Below are 21,498 nucleotides of genomic sequence, written 5' to 3' on the forward strand. Positions count from 1 at the left end.
ATGCATTGAGCCAGCCCCCTTCTCCTTCCAACGATGTGGGGGTGAGCTTTCCCAGGACAAAGAGACGAATATATAATGGAATGAAAAAAGAGGGGGTGGGAGAGACAAAAAGACAGCGGGTGTGTTAGTGAGAGGGAGGAAGGGAGAGTGGGAGCAGGACTGTAAAGATATAGAGGGCTTGACAAGTGCTTGTCAAAGGGTTCAATACTGCTGCCAAGCTCTGAGTGCAGGGACATGGAGAGAGGAAGAAGTAAAGAGAAACAATCTGTACTTGTTTTCCCTATTACAGACACGATTGCTACTCATTACAGACTCCATAGGGTGTGTGATACACAACACGCTCTGCAGTTGGAGAGTTACTGGAGAGCAGCTCAGTCCAACTGCATCCCCCCCTCTCCCATGGTCCTCCAGCACATGGTACAATCCATTTAAAAGGCTGCATGTCATCTCAGTGTGTGCTGGGTCCTCTCTGAGAGCAGCTGCTCACAGCACATTCTCCTCTGCGGGAGCACTCACTTTCCCCTCTGCCCGCTGAGCTAAATCTCTTTTTCTCTTTTGTCTTCTTTTCTTTCTCTCTGCTCTCTTTACGTTCCCTCTTTCTCTCTTTCTCCCACGCTCACTCTCTCGCTCTCCTTTGCCCTGCACACACACACACACCAACTGACACACACACATGTTTTCTCTGACTGCGTGGTGCATGGCCACACAGACGTTATTCTTTGTGCAGTAACAGGTAGACATCATCTCTGTGCTGCTCAGCGGAGAACAGAAGAGGGACCAGTGTTTTGGCTTTTCTTTTTTTATATGTGTGAAGTAAACTGTGAGAGAAGAAGCCCAGGTGGAGGAGGAGGAGAAGGAGAAGAGGGGGATAAGAGGAGAAGGAAGCTTCACCCCCTATAATGCTCCACTTGACATCATGCTGCTCTGTGTGGATTTGGTCCTCAGGGGAAAATTCTTAAAATGATGGAAGACAACAAACAGCTGGCACAGAGGATTGATGGGGCCATCCAGTCCGCCAGTCAGGAAGTGACCAACCTCCGCTCTGAGCTTTCCGCCACCAGCCGCAGACTGGCAGAGCTGGGTGCCAGCAGCCCCCCTGCCTTGGAGAACCACCACAAGTACAATCACCACGATGACAGCCTCCACTATCGGGGTGAGTGTCACAGCATGTGCATGTATGTGGATGTGTCTGAGTGCCAGTGACTGTGTGTGCACTCACACCTAATCCCCTTCCTCTGTGTGTGTGTGTGTGTGTGTGTGTGTGTGTGTGTGTGTGTGTGTGTGTGTGTGTGTGTGTGTGTGTGTGTGTGTGTGTGTGACAGTGAGAACATGAACATGTGTGAATGTTTTGAAATCAACAGTGGAAAGTATTCGGGGAATGTGCAGCAGGGAGACTAATATCATTCCACCCTTCCTCAACTGACTTATTTTCCCCCAAAGTCCACATCAGAATTACATGGGGAAAGAGAGCAGATTGAAAAGAAAGAGAACAAGGGACACACTGAGTGTTGTTATAGATGGGAGGGGCCAGGGTTAGAGAGCGTGGGCCAGAGCCGGTCCGGGTTTGGTTTCCCAGGCAGCAGCTGGGCTCCTCTGGGGCTGCACTCCCTCCAGCTCTGGCTCCTTCTCCGCTCTCTTCCCGTGTCTGGCAAGGAGTCTCAAACTGAGCTTTAGGCCCAGGAACTGTATGCCAACATCTCTGACGACGGCTGCCGACACCATTGCACTGCCACTGCTGGGAAAGAGATGTGATGAATGAGGAATGAGCTTTAAACTGAACTTTTCCTGGGAATGTTAAAGTTTTGGCATTTTATACATTTTGGTTTATTTCATGCAGTGACATATTTTCTAATAGCACTTAATAGACTAAGAATAATAAACATTGCTTTATATTTAGTTGTTGCATGCCTAATGACACTTTTCTTATGTTTATTGCTACTTTATGTTTGCTTCAGCTTGTGTTAAGACAATGGCCTGTGTCTAATTAAACCTTCTTATGACAGATTCTGTTAAGCTACTTTTATATAGCTGACATCTTGGATTCATTAATGATGAGTTTTATTTTGTGTGGAACAACAGTGTAAGGGAGTACCCTGTTACCCTTTGCCTGATCAAATCAATTTATTGAGCAACTAACTAGACATGACACACAAAGCTGTCAGAATATAAAATTACACCACAAATTAATTGTTTCATCGCCTGCATGTACAGAACGTTTGGCTTGTGGAAATAGTGAAAATGCCACTAAAAAGACCTCATGTTTCAGGTCTTTGGCCTCATGGTGTCTGTGTTCTGTATTTGCCTTGGATATGTTTAGAAACATGGGCGTTATTGAGATCATACCCAACCAGGCAGCTTGCTCTCAGTGTCCATTAAATGACTCCCTGTGTTGAGCCTATGTAGTTGAGCAGCATGTGATTCCTAATATCTTCTGCTGGCCCTGAGGGCTGATCTGTGTGTAATGTGGTTTTAGAGCGCTGATGTACGGTACTTGTTTTTAGCTCTGTGTTGGCATGTGAATCTTGTGCATACTGCGTTCCTTCAGAGTCTTGGTTGTGCACATTCTCAGGAATTAATGCATTGATTCGTCCTCAAGATGCAATTAAAGGGGAACTTAATTTCACACATGATGTAACCCTAACCCTGTATAAGGTCTGATAAAATAACAATGATTTCATAATGATGATATCTTAGATATACATTTTGCTATCAAGTTGCATTAAGGGAATTGTAGGATACAGTAAATTTGGAGTTTAATCCATAAGCTTTGGTTATGAACATTTTCTATTCTATTTCTTGCAAGTCCCCCAACTTTATGAAAGTGAAATACTAAATCGATTTAACACCCCTATGCACATGAACAGTGGGGGCAGTTAATCAGGGTGTAGTTAAAGGTCAGCAGCACACAGTGAACAAATCACAACAACAATGGCTATGATTAAGTGGTTATTCGAGAGAAATAGAGATTGTTGCTGCTGCTTTTTCTCCGGTGCCCTCATCAACAATTAAGTATCCTCGACCACTGTTTAGTTGTGTTTGTGGTGTGCAAACTGGAAGTTCTCAAAGAAGATATTTACTTCACAAAGTTATCTTTCAGAAATGTGATCTTGCGTGTGTTTGATCGGCTAATACATCGCCCTGCATTACGCTGTGGCAAATGTTAAGCCGGGGTCTACTTATTTGCTGGACAACCCTGCTGTGTTAACAGAGTGGCCTCATTTAAATGAGGGGTAGCGTTTATTCCCCCACAGGGCTGAAGTTGGTCTGAAAACTTGGGTCTTAGTGTTTAATCTTTAGGGTTGGAATAACTCTGCTGCAGTGAGTTATCTGTTGTGTCCATCCGGCATGCTCTCTGTTTCGTTCCAGCAGTGTTAACAGGCAGCCTGACATTCCCACATTCCTGAATGTCAGTGATGTCATACTTCCTGTTCCCAGAGGCCAAGCCAGCAGTCAGGTGACTAATCAAACCAAACACAGCCACACAGTCTTCCACCAACACAGCAGAGCCCTCACCTTACCTGCATAAAGAGGGATGAGTCAGAGAACCGCTTAGCTTAAGGATGTTTTTTCTTTAAGATTTTAAGTTTAAGATGATTCGTCTAAGAGATCTCTCAGGTTAGACAGTTTGGTGAGTGATGAGCCAGCATCAGCATGCTGTGGCTTCGGGAGATTAAATGTTCTTTAGGCGTGTAAACCTCTCACGGCCAGGCTGTTTGTTAGTCAATTTTTTGACTCTGTCCTGTGCAGGATCAAAGCAGCTGCACAGAAAAGGGGTTTTCATATGCATGAACTTACTTCCTGTAAAAATATTGTACTGTGCCAAAATGTCAGGATTTTTGCGGGTTCCCTGTAGATCTTCAATAACATCATTTCTGACAGACAATACTATAAACAGCACTTCAGCTTGCTGTTCCCGTTGGCCGCGGAGTCTCTTCTTACCGAACTTATCATGAGGAACAAGAGAATCACCCAAAACCTTTGGTCCCTACGCTCAGGATTAACTCAATTAAGCTTTTTGCTTTTGTAAATTTTGTGTAATATTTTAAAGCATATATTGGTTTACAATATATTGTTTGTTTACGTCACATCTTCGTTTTGACAGAGTCAATGGAAAGGTCTTTGGCTAAATTACCTGCCTATTCAAGCCAATGGCAGTAATGTCGTTATTGGCCTTTCCTCTTAATTCATCACATTGTTGTCAAAGCCTTGTTTAACATTCCTAAACGACACTAATGTGTCAGCGCCAATTGATTGCATTGCTGCCATAGCTTATGTCCATCTGACTTGTGAGGAAAAATATCCAGCTTGCACTTAATTAGTCTCAGGGAACAGAGACTGTATGAAAATACTGTGCCCTTTAAAATCAATGTTAGCTCACCTTATGGGATGTTACATTATTAATACTGTTATCCTCTTGGTAGATCGGTGCCCTGCAGTCAGGCAGTGAGAAAGTGCTCATAACAAACTCATGGAAATCTGCCAATACTAATCCATAACCCTTTCTAAAACATAATATGAGGCAGCTTTTGGTGACTCATACAGCATTTGGACACATTTTCTCTTGTCCCAGAGCATCATAGTTGATTACGGTCACGGTAAAATACGGGGCTCAAGGTTATGGCCATAGCTTTACAAAGTGAGAGGGGTTTTCGGCATAGATAATGTTCGGCAACTTGCAGTTGGAGCACTTACAGGACTTGGATGGGGATTCAATTGTCCAGGCTGAACAAAAAATGAGCACTTGTGTTCTAAAATATCTGGTTCATTGATAGAAAGCTAAAGGTAGAGAAGATGTGAAAGGTCTACTTCCAAGGAGAATTTCCGAGAATTCCGTCGGTGGAGGCTAAAGACTATACTTTTTAGAAACTTGATGAAACATTTAGCAGTTCACTTTCGCAATTTGGGGACAATTTTGAATGTATTTGGCAACTATAGCTGTGTGTTTGGTTCCCAATTGCCCTGACAAAGTGTTTTGAATTTGCTACAGCTCTTATTCTTGCCTAGCCTGGTTGACAGCAAACCCTTCTCAGTTGTAACTGGGTCTGGGCAAGGTTCATCCACAGCCCATTTTCAAAGGGGCGTCACCAACGGACGCCGCTCAAATGCCTCTGGGCGCAATAGGATAGTCCTTCAACCAATCAGACCAAAGATCCGGGTGACATAGTAGCAACAGCAGCATCAGCGGGTTGCTGCGCTTCGGTGGCCGTCATGTTGAATGTAAACAAAAAGCTGCTTGCCGTCGCTGCGCTATCGTCATTGTGTAAAGCCTGCCTCAACAGTTGTGATTGGTGGCTCGATTTTGAAAAATTGGAAATGGGCTTTAATGGGCTCTCGGCCAGACTGACTTGCAGAGCAAATCTCAAATTTGCCGGAAGTTCTTCAGGGTTTTCCCAGGCTAATTCTTGCCCGCAACTGGCCTTTTCTCATTGGTGACAATGGCAGAGGCTAACATTTACAATCATCCACCATACCACAGACAAAACGTGATTTCACTGATCACTGATGGCCATTATGGAATTGTCAGATTATTAAGAAGACTCTGGTGTTTCTATTGTTTCATGCGTTGGTCTCAGCCATTAATATTAAAGGATTTTTTTATTGTTATCAGAATTAAGAGTGCATTGGATTTTTCTCTCTTGCTTGCAATAGTTTTTGTTTATTAAGCTGTTTTCAGTTTATTAATGTACCCCAGTTTTGTCCTTTTTTATTTTTCTTTAGTACGTTAAGGAACATTGAAAATAATATTTAAAGTAAAGTTTCAAATGGGAATTTAGATTGGTAAAAAATACTTTGAAAACCAGTTGATCCTCTTCAACCCTATCCTAGGTGCTATTGAGCGTACTCAGATACTGAATTCAGGGATAGAGGACAATACCACAGCTGAAACCTTTTAAAGACAATCTCCTGTGAATAGTGCTAAAAAACAGTGTTGATTAAGTATTCTCCCAGTGATTATCTTTTCTCTGTAGAGAGAAGCTGCACTGGCTTTAATGCTCTTTGCTGCAGAGTAATTGTGGCGAAGAATCCTCTCCCCATCTGGCCTGAGTTTGTCAGAGGCCCCGGGTCTCTCATTACTTCATCGTGCACATGAGCAGGGCTGGGAACAGAGCGCCAAACTGCTGGGGTAAAATCCCACCCACTCCAGCTCTTTCTCTTTCTTTTACTGTAACGTTCACCAGGGACCACCCGCCTTCCTGTTCGCTGTCCACATGCAGAGAAAGTATGCAATACGCTCTAACCTTCCCCCTGTATCCATCACCACCCGAATACCTCACCCCCTCCCCTCCTCATATTCCCTGCTTGGCCTCCCTCAGCCACGCCCTGTCTGTGGTCAGTGCAGCGTGAGAGGAACTGTGTCCAAACAATAGCAAGAGAGAGGCAGCCCCTCACTCCCCTAACATTTCTCCCTCTCTCTTCCTCTTCCTCACTAGACTTCCTCCAGTAAAAAAAACTAATCATGGCATAGCGAGACTCCTGGGGTTCCAAAACCAGATGAAAATACCGGCGCCAGGGGGAGGGGAGGATTTGATCTTACATTTGGAGAAGATTCAGACGACAGTGATAATTCCAAAAGAAAGAGGCAGTGATTTAACAGTTCCTCATTATCCTCTTAAATGATGGTAAACTAATGGCCTACAGTGCTCACTTTAAAATTAGGAATTCATGACATTTTTATTGCATTACTTTCTTGGAACCCAGCTGAGATTAAATGTAGATTAATACAGATCATGTAATCATTATATTGTGTGTATAACTACATTAATACGTCAAGGGAAGCTGACAAAAATATGACAACAAATTCAAAACAAACTGTCACTACAAAAAGAAAAAATAAGTTGAAACCAACCAAAAGAGATGTGACACATGCATACAGTATAAAGAGAAAACAAATACTGTTAATTGGCTTGCCACCAAGTAAAATGACCCATCTTTATTGCAGCGTTTGCTATTTACTTCCTTCCTTTTTCTGTGCTTAATTTATTTTGTCCTCTGTATTTTTTTCAAGTTTAGTTGAGTGTTTCGGCATTTAATAGCTGAACAGTGCTTAGAAGTACTTACTGGCACATTTGGCGGCTTTTGTTCTGCAGTGGCCAGTAATGGCTTTAAATAAATAATAGCTCCGCTTATTTGTTTTTGCTTTGTAATGGAATGCAAACCCAGGTAATGAACTGACAGAGCTGCATAGGTTGTCAGTTGGAGCAGAAGCCCTGTGGACTTTGACTTGTGAAAGAGTTTCCACTTCTGAATTTGGCTGCCTAGAGAGCAGGGAGGACAGCTGGGCGGCATGTATCCACTTTCATGTCCATACAGGGGCAGAGGAAGATGCCCTGTATTGTTCCAATCACTCTGAAATCTTTCCAAGTTTGAGGTTCACCAGGAGGGCATTGTGGTGTGCTACTGATTTCATGTTGCAGCATTCATTAAGGGTCAGATTTGACAGAAGACAGCTGACCCCTGTGTGTCTTACATCTATTGGCAGAGGTGACAGAAGTGTTGCCCTGGACGCCAGCTGGAGGGGGCACTCCTTCGGTTTGGGTGGCAGATGGCTGCAGTGCCATCAACGCACGGCCCCTGATGTAAACTGCCACCTAAGGGAGAATGAGCCTTCAAAAGGGCAGGTACACAGGCAGTGAAGCAGAACCAGAAATAGGAGCTGTAACAAAGATGCCAACTCTAAGACAGGATACATCTCCAACAGACATTCCTCTGCACTTAAATTTTCCAGGCAAGCTTTATCTGAATGAAAGTTCACAGAGCTAGTCACTGAAAGCCAATTCAAGGGGAACTGAGGAGTACTCCAACCGTGACACTAAGCGTTGAATTGCTCACCAGTGTGACACTCTGTCTCTGAGATAATATTATTCTTATCAGTGAGACTGATATGTCTATGTATACTAATTCCATTCAAGCCAAAGTGCTTGTTTAACTGTTTCCTTCTCAGAACTCAGAACAGTCTTTGTTTCCTAGATGATTTTTGATGAAGAAGCCGTTTAATATAGATTTCCTGTGTCTAGGTCATGGCTCAGGCTAAGAGCACATTATGAGACTGGCTTTTATTGGCTAGGGAGTAGAGAGAGAAATTGACTAATGAGGAAATTCCTCATCATTATTGCTCCCTCTTATAGTCTTTTTCTCCCCCATTTCCTTCATATGGGCCCCTCATCATAACTTTGCATGCAGCAAAGTATTGCTTTTTTTTTCATCAGAAAAGGAAATGCCTGTAGGAATCTTGTAGAGTATCTTGTATTCATCACCACCATATGTCAGAGTAGAGAATTTATGTTATGGATTGGGTGAGGTATTGCTTCCTGGTTGTGTTTTATGGACCTACTGGATGTTTCATCTGCATCATGTGCATCTGGAGAGGATCAGACTGTAGGTCCAGGATTGGGAAACGTGCAAAAGCAGCTCACTTATGAGGATTTCATTGACTCTGGCTAAGGTTGTACAAAACACAGTACTGTAAACTGGGATGGAGTTATGCTGAGGTCTGATGATAAAGGGTGTCAGACTGAAGCATGCCCAGCCCATCCTCACCCAGAAAACGACCATATGGGTCAATTACACAAGAAGCTCATAATGACCGATAATTATCTTTATCTATGAGTTTTATGGACCTTAGTCCGTCACGCAATGACGTCTGTGGTGTCATGTTACATGTTTTAGTAGTTTTACGTGATTCCTTTTAAGCCAATCCCTAATGTTTTACTAACCCTTACTAAGTATTTTAGTTGCCTAAACTTAACTAGTTCCGTTTAACAATGTTTAATACGAGTTTAAAACTGCGCCCGTTACGTTGAATATAACAGTCATATGATTACGGTCACATGATTAAACCCCTAGCATGAGACATTAAATAAAACGTATGTGTTGTCTTTGGAAATCGACCTATAATGTTGTTTAGGTATGAGGATGTGTTGGCTCGACACAGCAGAATCTTATGTGAGGGAGGATATTTGTCTCCATTATTGGCACACACTGGACTCATGAGTGTAAAAGATTCCCTGTACGTCTGTGCTGAGAGAAAGAATGAGCTCTGACAGAGTGTTTAGTATAATTCTCCCAAGTGGGGTGTTTCAAGGCCACTGCCTCGGTGCTGTGGTGTCCGCTTCGCTACAGGAGGTGCAGAAAATGATCAGACTTTAAAAACCCAACTCCCCCGTCTCTCTCAAGCCTGCACTCTACACATCTAACCCGTTGTTTTCACCCTATATCATCCAAATCCCAAAATTCAAATAATTGCAACTCTAAGAAAAAGAGGAAGAGACAGACAGCAATGGAGAGGAAGCCTGGTTGCCTTCACAACAGTCTCAGCTCATCCTATTAAAATGCCTCATCGCTTTAGCAGCGGAGACTTTTTATTGCTGCTGGTACACATTGTTGCCTTGACTGCAGTTTCAATCCATTCCCAAAAGAGAACGGACTAGACATGGAGGAAAATGAGTTTTGAAGAAGTGCAGAACACCCCCCTGTATCCAGAGGACGCAAAGCGTGACATTCCAGCAGAGCGGAGGATAAGAACACTTTGCCACTTCTCTGAATCATCTGGTTCATGCAGGCCTCTTGCAAGATTGATGGTTTGAAGACATCCTAAACATCAGGACAATATGAGCTTCTTGCGTAATTATTGTTGTTTTATTGAAACTATTCTTTCTTTTGCCTTTGTGAGCTGGTTTGGGTCCATCACTCTTAAAAACAAAAACAGGCTGCAATACATAACTAAAGTGTGTGGCAAAATTTCCCACAACTCTCTGACTGACTTTAAAATCGCTATATGAGACAAAGACCCTGAAGAAGGCCCAGTCAGTCCTGGCTGATATAAGCCACCCCCTGAACAGCTACTTTATGTTGTTGCCGTCTGGCCGCAGATTCTGTCTGCCTAAATGCAGGATAAACAGACACAAAAACTCTTTTGTTCCTGCTGCTATAGGCTTATAGGGGGGGTTCACCCAACTTTTGTATTCATAAAACAGCAAAATTTCAAAGTGGCTTGTTTGGTGCATATTTTTCCATGTAGCTCAGTATTGACCCTCCTTCGTTACCAGATGGGTCTGACCCATGAGTTTGCTTTGGGGCAGGGGAGCACTGCTCCCCTGGTGGCTGAAACGGGTAATTGCATTGTTTAAAAAATGAGTGGAATAATTACGTCTGGCATGACCAGATATTTTATAAATATCTTAAATAACACAAAACTAAATGGTGGTAGGTAATACATCTGATTTCACATACAGCTTTAGTAAAAAACATATTACCTGGCTGACGATAGGAGCAGCGGATGTAAAAAACGAAAATTACTCTTGCACTATGTCTGGACTTTGCCGTGCCAAGATTGCAATAAAGGTTTCCTAAATGCCATGTATATACGTTTGATGTCATCTTACTAATTGATTGCTGTTTTTGTGTAGATTTGGACTTTTATATGTTTATTCCACTTTGTTTAAACGGTGAAGTGGAGAGGCCTCGTTCACCTGTTTGGAGCTGGCTGGTGATTGTGGCGCTCATATAGGCCTTGCTGGATACACCGTGACTCTATTTGTGGATCTACTGATCGCTGTGGATAACTTTTTTTTCGTGTCATTGGATTACTGCAAAATACGGATCTTTTTTCTTAATGTTTTATGTGATTGCGCTTTGTTTCTGCGTTTGGAGAGGCATCTCAACAGACTGTAGGTCGAACACTGAGTGTTTACTGTTACATTTTAGTTGAATTATTCCACCACCGTCTGTCTATTGTGTTCCAAGACAGCCATGCCACGATTGGATTTCATAAGGGCGAATTGTTAAATTGTTACATTTTAATCTAATTTGTAATTTAAAATCTGCTTTAAAAATAAACATATATGTTTTGAATATAATGTTCAACTTGTGCTAAAACATACAATGACTAAGGAAGCCTAGTGACGAGTCCATAGCAACCAGTGTTTGAATTTATTTCCCAGTGTCCTTTGCTGAATGGTCTCAATGTTTTATTGTTTTATTTCATGTGGATACTAGTTTACTAGAGTAGTAACTTTGTATTTGAAGTAATGCAGTAATGCAGGAAGTGTGCATTTAGTTTCCATGCTTATTGTGTTTCCACAACAATGTTAGTGAGTAAATCTACTGAAATGGCCACCACACCATAACAGAGGAGTGATGAGTAAGATGAGAAAGCAGAAGTTAACTCAGGTACGTCATAGCTGTAAAAAATCAAAGGGTGTCTGCACATCTCTGCCAAGCGCAAACTAGAACATAGGTCATCAGTAAATTGTTAGGGAGAGTCATGCCTTATTTCAAATTGTTTTGGAGGGTCATAGAAAAATTAATACTGGCGAGGGGAGGGTCATGTCTATTTAGACTAAAGGTCCCAAAACTCCTCTGGTGGGACCTTAAATAAATAACGAACAGTCCCTAAGCTTTTCTCACAGTTTTCTCGATTAATCGAGAAAATAATCGTCAGGTTACTTGAGAACAATTGTTAAATGCAGCTTAAAAAGATTGACATAAAAATGAATTTACAGCTATTTTAATAATTACATGCGTGGTTCATCAAGCAAAATTGCAAAACATTCTAGTGTGCAGCCTCTTAAATGTGAGCATTTTTGACTTTGACTTTATAAGCAATTTGGGCTTCTGGAAATTGTGATTTCATTGTGGGTAAACAATTACAGATTGCCACAAAACTAGATTAACTGTTAATAAAAACAATCATGAGTTGTTTCCCTATCAGAATATATGTCTGCATCTTGTAGTCGTGGTTGACTTTCCATATTTCTCTCCAAATAGCTTTAGTATATCTTCACACTGCGTCTCAACAACAGATTGCTCTCACTGCAACACACCTCACTGTTTACTTTCTGGTGGCATTCCACGAGCACCGCTGCTCAGTTTGTTTCCAATTACTCTAAAATGAATCAATTCAGTGTTTGATTCATCATAAGGGAGAACATGGACTTCAGAAATTATATTACATACTCCTGTCAAAGAACGCCGTTAAACTTTGAAAATACGTGACTAAACTTTGTCTGGTTTCTATCTGTTTGATTAAAGCTACTTGTTGGGAACCCGTTATCGACCAAAACCGGAATCAAAGTGACATTTTTACTCATTGTTTTCATTTCTTTGTTGTTGTTGTACACATTTCTCTTTTATGTTATGTATTTGATCATGTTCTCTTTTGGTAAAAGCCCATAACCAGTTGCAATACAAAACAGTACAACATTACATTTTAATGTGTCTGTTGAAGCATCATCATCATCATCTCCCCAGGCCCCCTGAAATGTTGACATGAAGCATATAAGTGGGCTCCATCCCTGAATTATTTTTGGTCTGCAGCATGAAGGCATTAGTGTTGAAAGCACGCCTCTCTGTTTTCTCTTGCTGAGGAGGTTCTACACAAATATTTATCAGGTCGCCAATTACTGTACCCTGTGTGCTCAGGCATATACACACACAAACATGCTGTGGCTCTGTTGAGATGGTTGTGTATATGCATTACAGTAAATGTGTTTATTGTGTGCAATAAGTGTCTCGCTAAATTTTTTACCTCAAACCAAATGTGCTCCACCAAGCAGTAAACAAGGCGGTGTTCCTCAGAGTTTACGTGTTACGTTTGAAGCATGTTTGTGCATTGCTGTTTTAGAGGAGGCAATTCAAAGAGGCATCTTTATCACCAGGCCTCTTAAAGTTGCTCACAGCTAGCGGGCAGCCGGATCAATGGCCAGAGAGATTGCTTTCTTTTTCTTAAAAGCATCTATTTTCAACCTCAATTTTCTACATAAAAGGATCTGATTGCCTGCCACACGTTAATCTCCAATATGCGATGGATTAATTACACTCATTGTTCCCTTTTTAAAATTAGGATACATCTGCATCCTCAATAAAAACAAACCACCAAAAATAAACCTGCTAATCTATTTCAGCTAATGGAACTATAATTCCAAATTGACTACATGTATGCATAGCCTACTCAATGAAATTGCCATGGGCCATTTGATCCTGAATTATGCAAATTGCAATGAAAATAAGAATGAAACAATCAGCTGTTTCTATTCTATTCAGCATTTCTCTTTAGCTTTACAGTATCTGCTTCCCATTATGAGGAATAGGGTAAAGAATATAGAAAGCTGCGTTAATATTCCTAGCAGGCTACTGCTGAGTTAGACTCATCTTTTGTATCAACATTGTTTCAGTTTCATGCATAGCAATAAGACAAATTAATCTGTATGGCTCCACGCTGCCGTTATTCACTTTATTGATTGACTGTTATATTGTTTTCTCTTCTGCTGGGTCACTCTCAATCTGATGTTTCGATTAAAAAGTTCTATTCTATTTCATTTATTATTTGAAAAAGCTGTATGTTTAATAAAATAAATACATAAAGTAAAGTAAATAGGTAAGTAAATAAATAAAAAAAAAATGTTTTTCCTTGACACATCATATTTTGGCATTGCACAGTAATTACTATATTTTCTTCACGCTAACATTGTTTTATATGTCAGGGTGAGTTGCTGTTTTTCACCACTCACAGCATCATTTCTTTAGACTTCCCATGATGTGGGACAGTCACATTATGTCATGTCATGTCATGTCAGTCAGACACTTTAAAACTGTGTCTCTGACAAAACTTTTGTTAACTGTCCTGTATTCACCGTTTTTATCTTCCGCATGTTGTTCTGTTAGTGTTTTCTCTTTTGTCTAAATTCAAACTGTTATTATTATTTTTTTAAACTGTATTCTGGCTAAAATTGATTTTTGGGTGCTATTAATCACACCCAACATTTGTACCTTCAAAAGGTGGTTTAGTATTGGATGATACAACAGAGGCTGAGATATCTCGACTTGTAGTTGCTGGTGTAGGTCGAAGTCTGAATATGCTGAATCTTATACTACCCATAATTCAACTTCATTGCTGCCTGGTAAGTAACCAGGGAAAGCGGGCAAGTGCCCTGGGGCCACAGACCCTCAGGGGCCCCACAGACCCAAGGTCTGCTGTGTGTCAAGTTGTGGGGAAAAAGTATTAATGTATTTAATTTGTTTGGTAATATCGACCACTGAAGTGCAGTAAATAATGAAACAATAATGGCTTTTAGACAACAAGGCCCTGTAATGTAGTTTTAATGTAGTCTAATAAAACCGCCCTGAAATGAATCCTTAGTTCAAGAAAGTTATATAGAGATGTGTTGTTTAAATGTAATAGACATTTTTGAGACTGTAGTTTGTTATACTGAGAGGTGTTTCTAACATTTACGCTTATTGATATGAATGGGGCGGCCCACAGCTCATTCTTGCTTTTTGCCTTTGCATGTAATGCAGGCCTTTCCTAAAAAAAAGACAAAAGCTGAGATAACCCTAGCAATGTCACCAGGGTTGTTCTAAGACTTGTACCCTAAAGCCTCCAGAAGACATTTCAGGAAGACATGGTGGTGTAGTACTCCTTGTGACTACTTCGGCATGTTTAATATTACTCCTCTGTCGTCTGGTATTACTGCCGCAGCCACTCTCTGGTATTGGCCCTCTCATAGTTAGGACGACAGCTTAGACGACTGGACCTGACGATGGAATCTTCCGTTCGGGCCACCGAACAATGAGTTCCATTCAACATGGCAGCCATTACTTGAAGTGGTGTGGTTTTTTTGACGGGGGTTTCAGATTCAGGGGTTTCCCACAGACTCCCCTCATTAACCACGGCAAGAGACTCCGCTACTCTCTCTGTCCAGGAATGTGCTCCCAAACCCCCAAGTATGCCTCTGTTCCATCACTGCAGCAAAACCTCCTCATTTTCAAATTATCTGCACCAGAGATACTAATGAGAACAAACCTAAAGCAGTTTATTTCATGGTATTACACATTTATATGCTGTGGATAGTAGCTGCCTGCCATACCTGTGTGTTTTACTGAGTGAGTTTACCTGGGGGTCTAGTCTAAGGAAGGTACTGGTGCTATGATACATTTTGTCATGGCTATTGTGTGTCAGCTGAGACAGGCTCTATTACTTTCCCTTTATGAGGTTAATGTGTGCCACAGGGCTGCAGAACGTCCGCTGCTTTGCCAAAAAACTGGTCTGAACAAGCTGGGGGTGTGTAATTTACTGTCCACGTCGAGGATCTTTAGCACAAGCTAGAAAAGAAGGAGAGGGGATACATATTGGAGGTTATGAGAACAGAGAGGAGATGAGGAGTTTAAGACCTAGCTCCATTAATAGCCCCTGTGTGCTGCTGAATTGATTTTGAGGTCAGTCCATAAAGCACACTGCCTCAGCACTGTACTAACAGTGGCATCATTATGGTGTTATTAGTGAAGAGGGGGAGGACTGGCAGAAAGTGTAGGCTGGCAGGGCTATGGGAGTAATTTACAGGTGTGGTGTGTTAACCACAGCTGCTGTTAGAGACAAGAGCCGAGGTGGTGGTCAGACCGCTCCTGTTAGCCAATTAGCTTCAGAGGGTACCTGAACTGTATGAGTTTATTTGTTTTGCCTTTCTCATAAGTTAATTTTCTGCGTGCATAGTGTATGCTCTCTTTGCTGTCACATGAGCCCCAAGCATAGAGTCACACATGTACAACTACAGCGTATATCTAAGATAAACAATATTACACTATGAAAATACCACATTACAAATAAAAGTCATAATTCAAAAATGTGTTAAGTAGAAGCACAGAAATATAAATAAAATCAAAATGTACTCATTATGCATATGGTCCTGTCAGTGTTATATTGGTGGACTGTTTTTTAGGCATTAGTATGAAAGCCGGACTTTTGTAGTTGGCTGAGGTGAAGCAAACTTTAACAGCTTTATATAACTATAGTATTTTAATCTATAATAGGATTGTATGTTTTATATGTAAGATCTCAAACTGACGAGTAACTAACTATAGCTGTGAAATCATTTCCATGCAGTAAAAAGTACAATATTTCACTCAATGTGGAGTAGCAGTATAAAGTAGCAAAAAATGGAAATAGTAAATGTAATTTCCACCACCACTCACCAGGCGTGAAAGGTTCACACATTTGTCAAAAGCACACACCTTTACATTGTAAATCCATCCTTGTGTGTCACTTGCTTGCACCTCATGGTTACAATATGATGTTATTAGTCGAGCAAGAAAAATGAAACAAGTTAGGATTCAATTCAAAAATATTGAGCCACATAAACACAAAAGTAAATCTCAACAGCAGCCGGACCAATGTAGCCCTCTACTAGGCGTGTAACGATACAAAGATATGGATCAATATATCGATTCAATGATCAATGATCCAGTGTTATCGATGCAAAGTGAAAATATTGATACATATCATGCACCTTTATTTTGAAATTTACACTTTATATGTGTTAATTTTATTTAAAAGAGTAGTTTGTTTTTCATTTAAATGTATGGAAGAGCTCAGTGATAAAGCAAGTCAAGTCATATTTTAGTAGTCCCCTAAATTGAATTAAATCTAAATTGCATCGTGGCAGATTTTGTGATATCAGCATATATCGTATCGCTGTCCAAAGAATCGTTTTAGTATCGTCGAACTCAATCTTGAAATAGGTTCTCTGTTCTGCTGAATGGACTCGCTGGTCGTCTATCTGGACTTAATTAGAAGTCCTGGTATTCACTGTTGAGCTGAACTGACCATTAATATCTGTTAATAGATTTCCTTATTAGTCGCGTTTTGACCTTTCAACAAGTTAACACAGGCCCAGTAGGGGTTTAAATGGTTTCAACTCACACAGTGCTACCTTTATGAATAAATGAAAAGATATGTACGTACCTGGATCAGGAGAGCTGTACAATAATTATCAAGGCTGGTTTCAGTTAATAGACCTATAGCAGTAATGCAGATTATGAAATGGAAACATTCATATAGGTGCTCTTGTGAAAGTGAAACAGTTTTTTGTCGCACTCTCCTGTTCCCTTAAGCTGTTGTGGTGGAATAATGTCTTTTTCTTTGCTTTTCCCAGCACCACTACAGTCATGGGAGGAACCATCTCAGTGCTGAGTCAAAGTGTGCTCTGAAATTACAGCTAATTTCTCAGAGGTTTATGGTTCCAGGTCTGTAGTGTGTTTTGCAAGAGGGAATGTGGCAATTTGAATCGTTCCAGATATGTCATCCATCTCACACGGATAAACTGTTTGGACATCTTAAGCAACACCACACACACACACACACACACACACACACACACACACTCTCTCTCTGCCTGTGACAACAGTTCAGCCCTTTGTACCCCATCATCTGAGTGTTTTCTTTTATTGTTGTGTGTGCCAACAGAAAAGGGAAATGTTGAGAGGCAAGCTTTTTGTTGGTGTCTGTGCATTCATGGATGTCTCTGCACTGTTTTCATTAGGTGCTGAAGGGTATTTCCATATTTCGAATTCTCATGAGTTCATACACACGCTCCTCTTTCTTTTTTTCCGTGTCTTTGTGCCTACTCTAACTTAAATTATAACATATGTCCAAACTGATTATTAACCATTCACAGGCACATAGGCTATTCTCTGTAGGTCTGCTTATGAGAGAATATGTTTGCTGCTTCCTGTATATCCTAACAAAGAGAGAGAGAGAAAGAAACATATAAAGAGAGGTAGGAACACAGAGGACCACTAAGAAAACTAGAAAGAGAGATGATATGGAGCAGACAAGATGATGTGAAAGGGTAAAACTCTGAGATATTCAGCAGACCAATGAGCTGCGATGTGAAGAGCAGCAGAGCACTGTGGGAGGCAGGTAATGAGTGTGTGGTAATACACCTCCAGACCTTAATTGGTTTGAATGAGCAGGCTGGAGAGGCTCTTCCATCAGGCTGTGGATGAGCAGACTGTCAGGTGACAAGCCATGGAGGAGAGAACTAATTGCTTCCCTACTTTAGACACAGCTCCTGTCTTTCCTCATGTAGCTGAGAGAAACCATGGCTATGTGGTTGACTGAGTGGGCTGCTGCAAACCCAGAGCCTAATTGTTTAGATCAGTGTTAGATCTGCTTGTTTAGAAAAATGTGCTTACATGCATACATCACATCTCTCAGATATGCTCAGATATTGCTTTTCTTTTTCATTTGAACCCACATCGACATGGCTACATTTTCTTCTTACATCATTTACGTGTGCTTGCTGCTTAAAAATTACAATTCACAAATTGTTGCGATACTGAAGTTGAAGTGGCAGTTTAAATGGAAGGGCTAATAATAATAATAATAATAATAATAATAATAATAATAATAATACATTTTATTTGTAGAGCACTTTTCAAAGTTAAAATCAATCCCAAAGTGCTACAAAGTAAAACAATATTAAAAACAGAAGCAAAAATGAAAAAGGCTGAAGTGTAAATGCAAGTATTGAGTGAAGAAGAAGTAATAAATCAATAAGATGTTTGTCCGCACCCTCTAAACAGATAGAAGCGTTTTCTGATCAGATGCCCCAATCAGCGGGGCAACATCAATTCCCTGTGCCTTTCAAAACCGTAACAAATCACTGCTGAAAAATTTGGTTTATAATGTGACAATGGTTAAGGTTTGGTTAGGTTTAGGCCCAAAAACGACTTGGTTAGGTTTAGGGAAAGATCATGGTTTGGGTTAAACTGATTGCTTAGGGAACCTTTATTTACATGGTTACAATAATGAACACTTTCTTAAGGTCAGATGGAAATGGGGAATCAAACAACAATCCCCCGTGTTAAAGTCCAATGGTTTATTGATACACCCATCCACCTTAACCTCCGCTTTACACAGACTTTATCGTTCTATAAGAATATCTACTGGCTTCCTCATTTGCTCCTGTTACAATTATTGAGGCCGCTAAAAGGCATGGTCAATTAAATGTAAAGAGACGTCAATTTGGGGCTCTTGCTGAAATGACGGATGTCTCAAAGTATTGTTTGAAGTGAATGTGCTGAAAGAAGTTGAAATGTCAGTCGAAGTGTAGATGATAAACTTCTTGGGAGTTGGGAGATTCAGGTGAAGTGAAATTCATGAAAGAAATGAGTGCCAGTCCAAGTGTACAAACTAAAAGAAGGTGTCAGCTGAAGTGTAAGCTCTGAAAGCAGTTGGAGTAAATTGTGCATGAACGGTGGAAGTTGTAGGCTGAAAATGTTTGTTGTTGTTCAAAGGTGAAAGTACTGAAAGAAGTTGAAATGATCTGATCAAAAGAAAGAGATGGGTGCAGTAAAGACGTGTTTCCAGAAAAAAAATGTCCAGGACAATAATAGAAAAGAAATAAATATGAGAGCATGGTTATCATTACTGTAAAACGGCAAAGTCTGCCTGTACTGTAAACACATCTCTTACAGTGCTTACAGTATTTCAGCACACATTCTGTCGATTTATCTGATTTCTGCACTTGTACAGTGCTGGTTAAGTACTCTCAGGGGAGAGGAGCATATTGACGTCATTTGATTTTTCCAACAAGGGTGTGAGATACTGAAGTGGCTAATTTTGCAAGAGTGTCTAATTTTCTTGTTCAAATGGGCTCTTGGTATTAAAGGAAGTGGAGACATTGTTGCTTCTGTTCTGTATGTTCCAAGTACATCCTTTAATACTGCTGATGTCAAAGGATTACAGTAAGATTGTTTCAGGCCTTACATATGTCTCAGTGTCACTACCTCGTATTAGCTTTCTAATACATTCTACTTCAACTGTCTGATTAAACAGCTGGAGGTTGAAGGGGTCCTGGCTTAAGAATGACTGTAAGTCAGCAGTGAATCAGTGTTTTTAGCCTGTACAGGATTGTCCCATCTGCCATACTGGGATTGATAATAAAGCGGGATATTTGGGGTTGGTTAAACCAGCAGGGGATGGGAAAGTACATTGCAGGATGGTACAGGCTAAGCTTTACCATAGTTGATGAGGAGGGTAAGGTGGGGGGATGGAAATGATGGGAGGGCGTGCCGTGGATTGGCCCCATGGTAATCTGTGTCCCAATCCCTCATCTGGGATCTTCAGAGCAGTAAACTGATGCTGCAGCAACTGTGGAAAGGTTAAGACTGAAATAGAAAACTGAAAGAGATAATGCAAACGCTGAAGGACAGATATGGATTTTTCCTTCATGTTGAGGGCTGAGAAGATGATGCGGCCCAGCTGTATACCATGGGAACTGCATGGGCCCGAGCTGAATAGAGGTACAGCAGCAATGCATTACTTTTCATACCAAGGTCAGAAATGCAGCGTCACCGTCATGCAGCTGCAGTGCAGTAACTTTTGATTTATGAGGTTGTGTTTCTGCAGCCTTGTAATGAGATATGTATGGATATGAACATACAATGCTATCATTTAACCTTGTAATCAGCAATATGTGGACATTGGATACTGAAGCCAAGGGTCAATGCCTGTGTGCGTATGTATGTGTTTGTGCAGGAGCGAATGCACATGATTGGGTGATATGTTTCAATTAATTAAGTTTGTGTCACGAGTGGGGGGCATAAACACATCACGATTACCTTTTATTTCTGTGTGTCCAACAGCTTCTTGATAATGCAATCCAGCAATTAGCTAAACTTACACTGTCAATTATTTTGATACCGTCAGCTCTATTGCCCTTGCCATTGTTATAATGAGCTTTCTAAATCTGTTTAAATATTTCTTTATGCGTTTGGTGGCTTTGCCATTTCCTGACATTCTTAAGCACTAAATTAGCTTCTTTAGCTCGAGTCCTGCTGATCCAGCAGCAGCCAGCTGCTCTGACATTTCTAGGCCAGAATCAGGTATGAAGATGAAGAATGGTTAATTTAAGAAAGGGCAGCCACCCACTGACTTTGTTATTTCAGAGCACTTAGGTGTTTGAGAGACTCACTTGAGCTTCAGCAGAGTTTGTTTTATCTTTTTTAAATTACTTATCTGTAAATTTGGCTACTATATATGTATGTACTGTATGATATATTTTGCCCTTTTATTTTATTGTATTGTAAAACAATGGGTTTTGGGGTGTGTGGGGAGGAGGGAGGGGTTGGTGGTCTTGTTGTTGTCTGTTGTTTATGGTCTGTTGTTTGTCTTTTTGATGAGCTGTATGGTGCAAGATGAATTTCCGAAAGGATCAATAAATGTCTATCTATCTATCTATCTATCTATCTATCTATCTATCTATCTATCTATCTATCTATCTATCTATCTATCTATCTATCTATCTATCTATCTATCTATCTAACAAGAACAGCTGGTGTATACAACTTCTGAAAGTTCCACTGAAAGATGAATTTAAAATATTTGTATTTTTTGTCTGTCAAATTCTCAGACAGCTCACAAAGTATTTTTACTATTTCAATGTTTCATTGCATCTTCATCTTAGAGTGGTTTATATCTATATTAATAGCTGTACCTAGGCTGTACTTTTTTTTAAAGGTACACTGCTCAGGGTTTCCCAGAGAAATCTTTTTAGCCAAAATGGTAAGCCACCTGGATCCTGACACATCTTGTAGTTAGAATATTAAGCCTAATTAATCTTAACCAATAGTGAGACACGTTATATGGCATCCACTGTGTGAGAGAGCATCTCTGCATTTTCCCTAAAGGTTATGTATTGGTTTGGTCTTTGTTTCAGGAAA

The 21,498-nt window shown here is 40.6% G+C and overlaps 1 protein-coding gene across 4 annotated transcripts in view; it reads left to right on the forward strand.

The window, feature by feature from the left end:
- Window positions 1-21,498, forward strand: part of LOC114554756 (kazrin-like) — a 108,790-nt gene that overhangs the window by 45,130 nt on the left and 42,162 nt on the right. For all 4 annotated transcript variants that reach the window (XM_028576776.1, XM_028576778.1, XM_028576775.1 and 1 more), the window contains one exon: window positions 946-1,153. In XM_028576776.1, the coding sequence (XP_028432577.1) occupies window positions 946-1,153 (208 nt within the window). The remainder of the gene's footprint in view (window positions 1-945; window positions 1,154-21,498) is intronic.

The sequence above is a fragment of the Perca flavescens genome, chromosome 4 (genome assembly GCF_004354835.1).
Source record: "Perca flavescens isolate YP-PL-M2 chromosome 4, PFLA_1.0, whole genome shotgun sequence".
Lineage (NCBI taxonomy): Eukaryota > Metazoa > Chordata > Actinopteri > Perciformes > Percidae > Perca > Perca flavescens.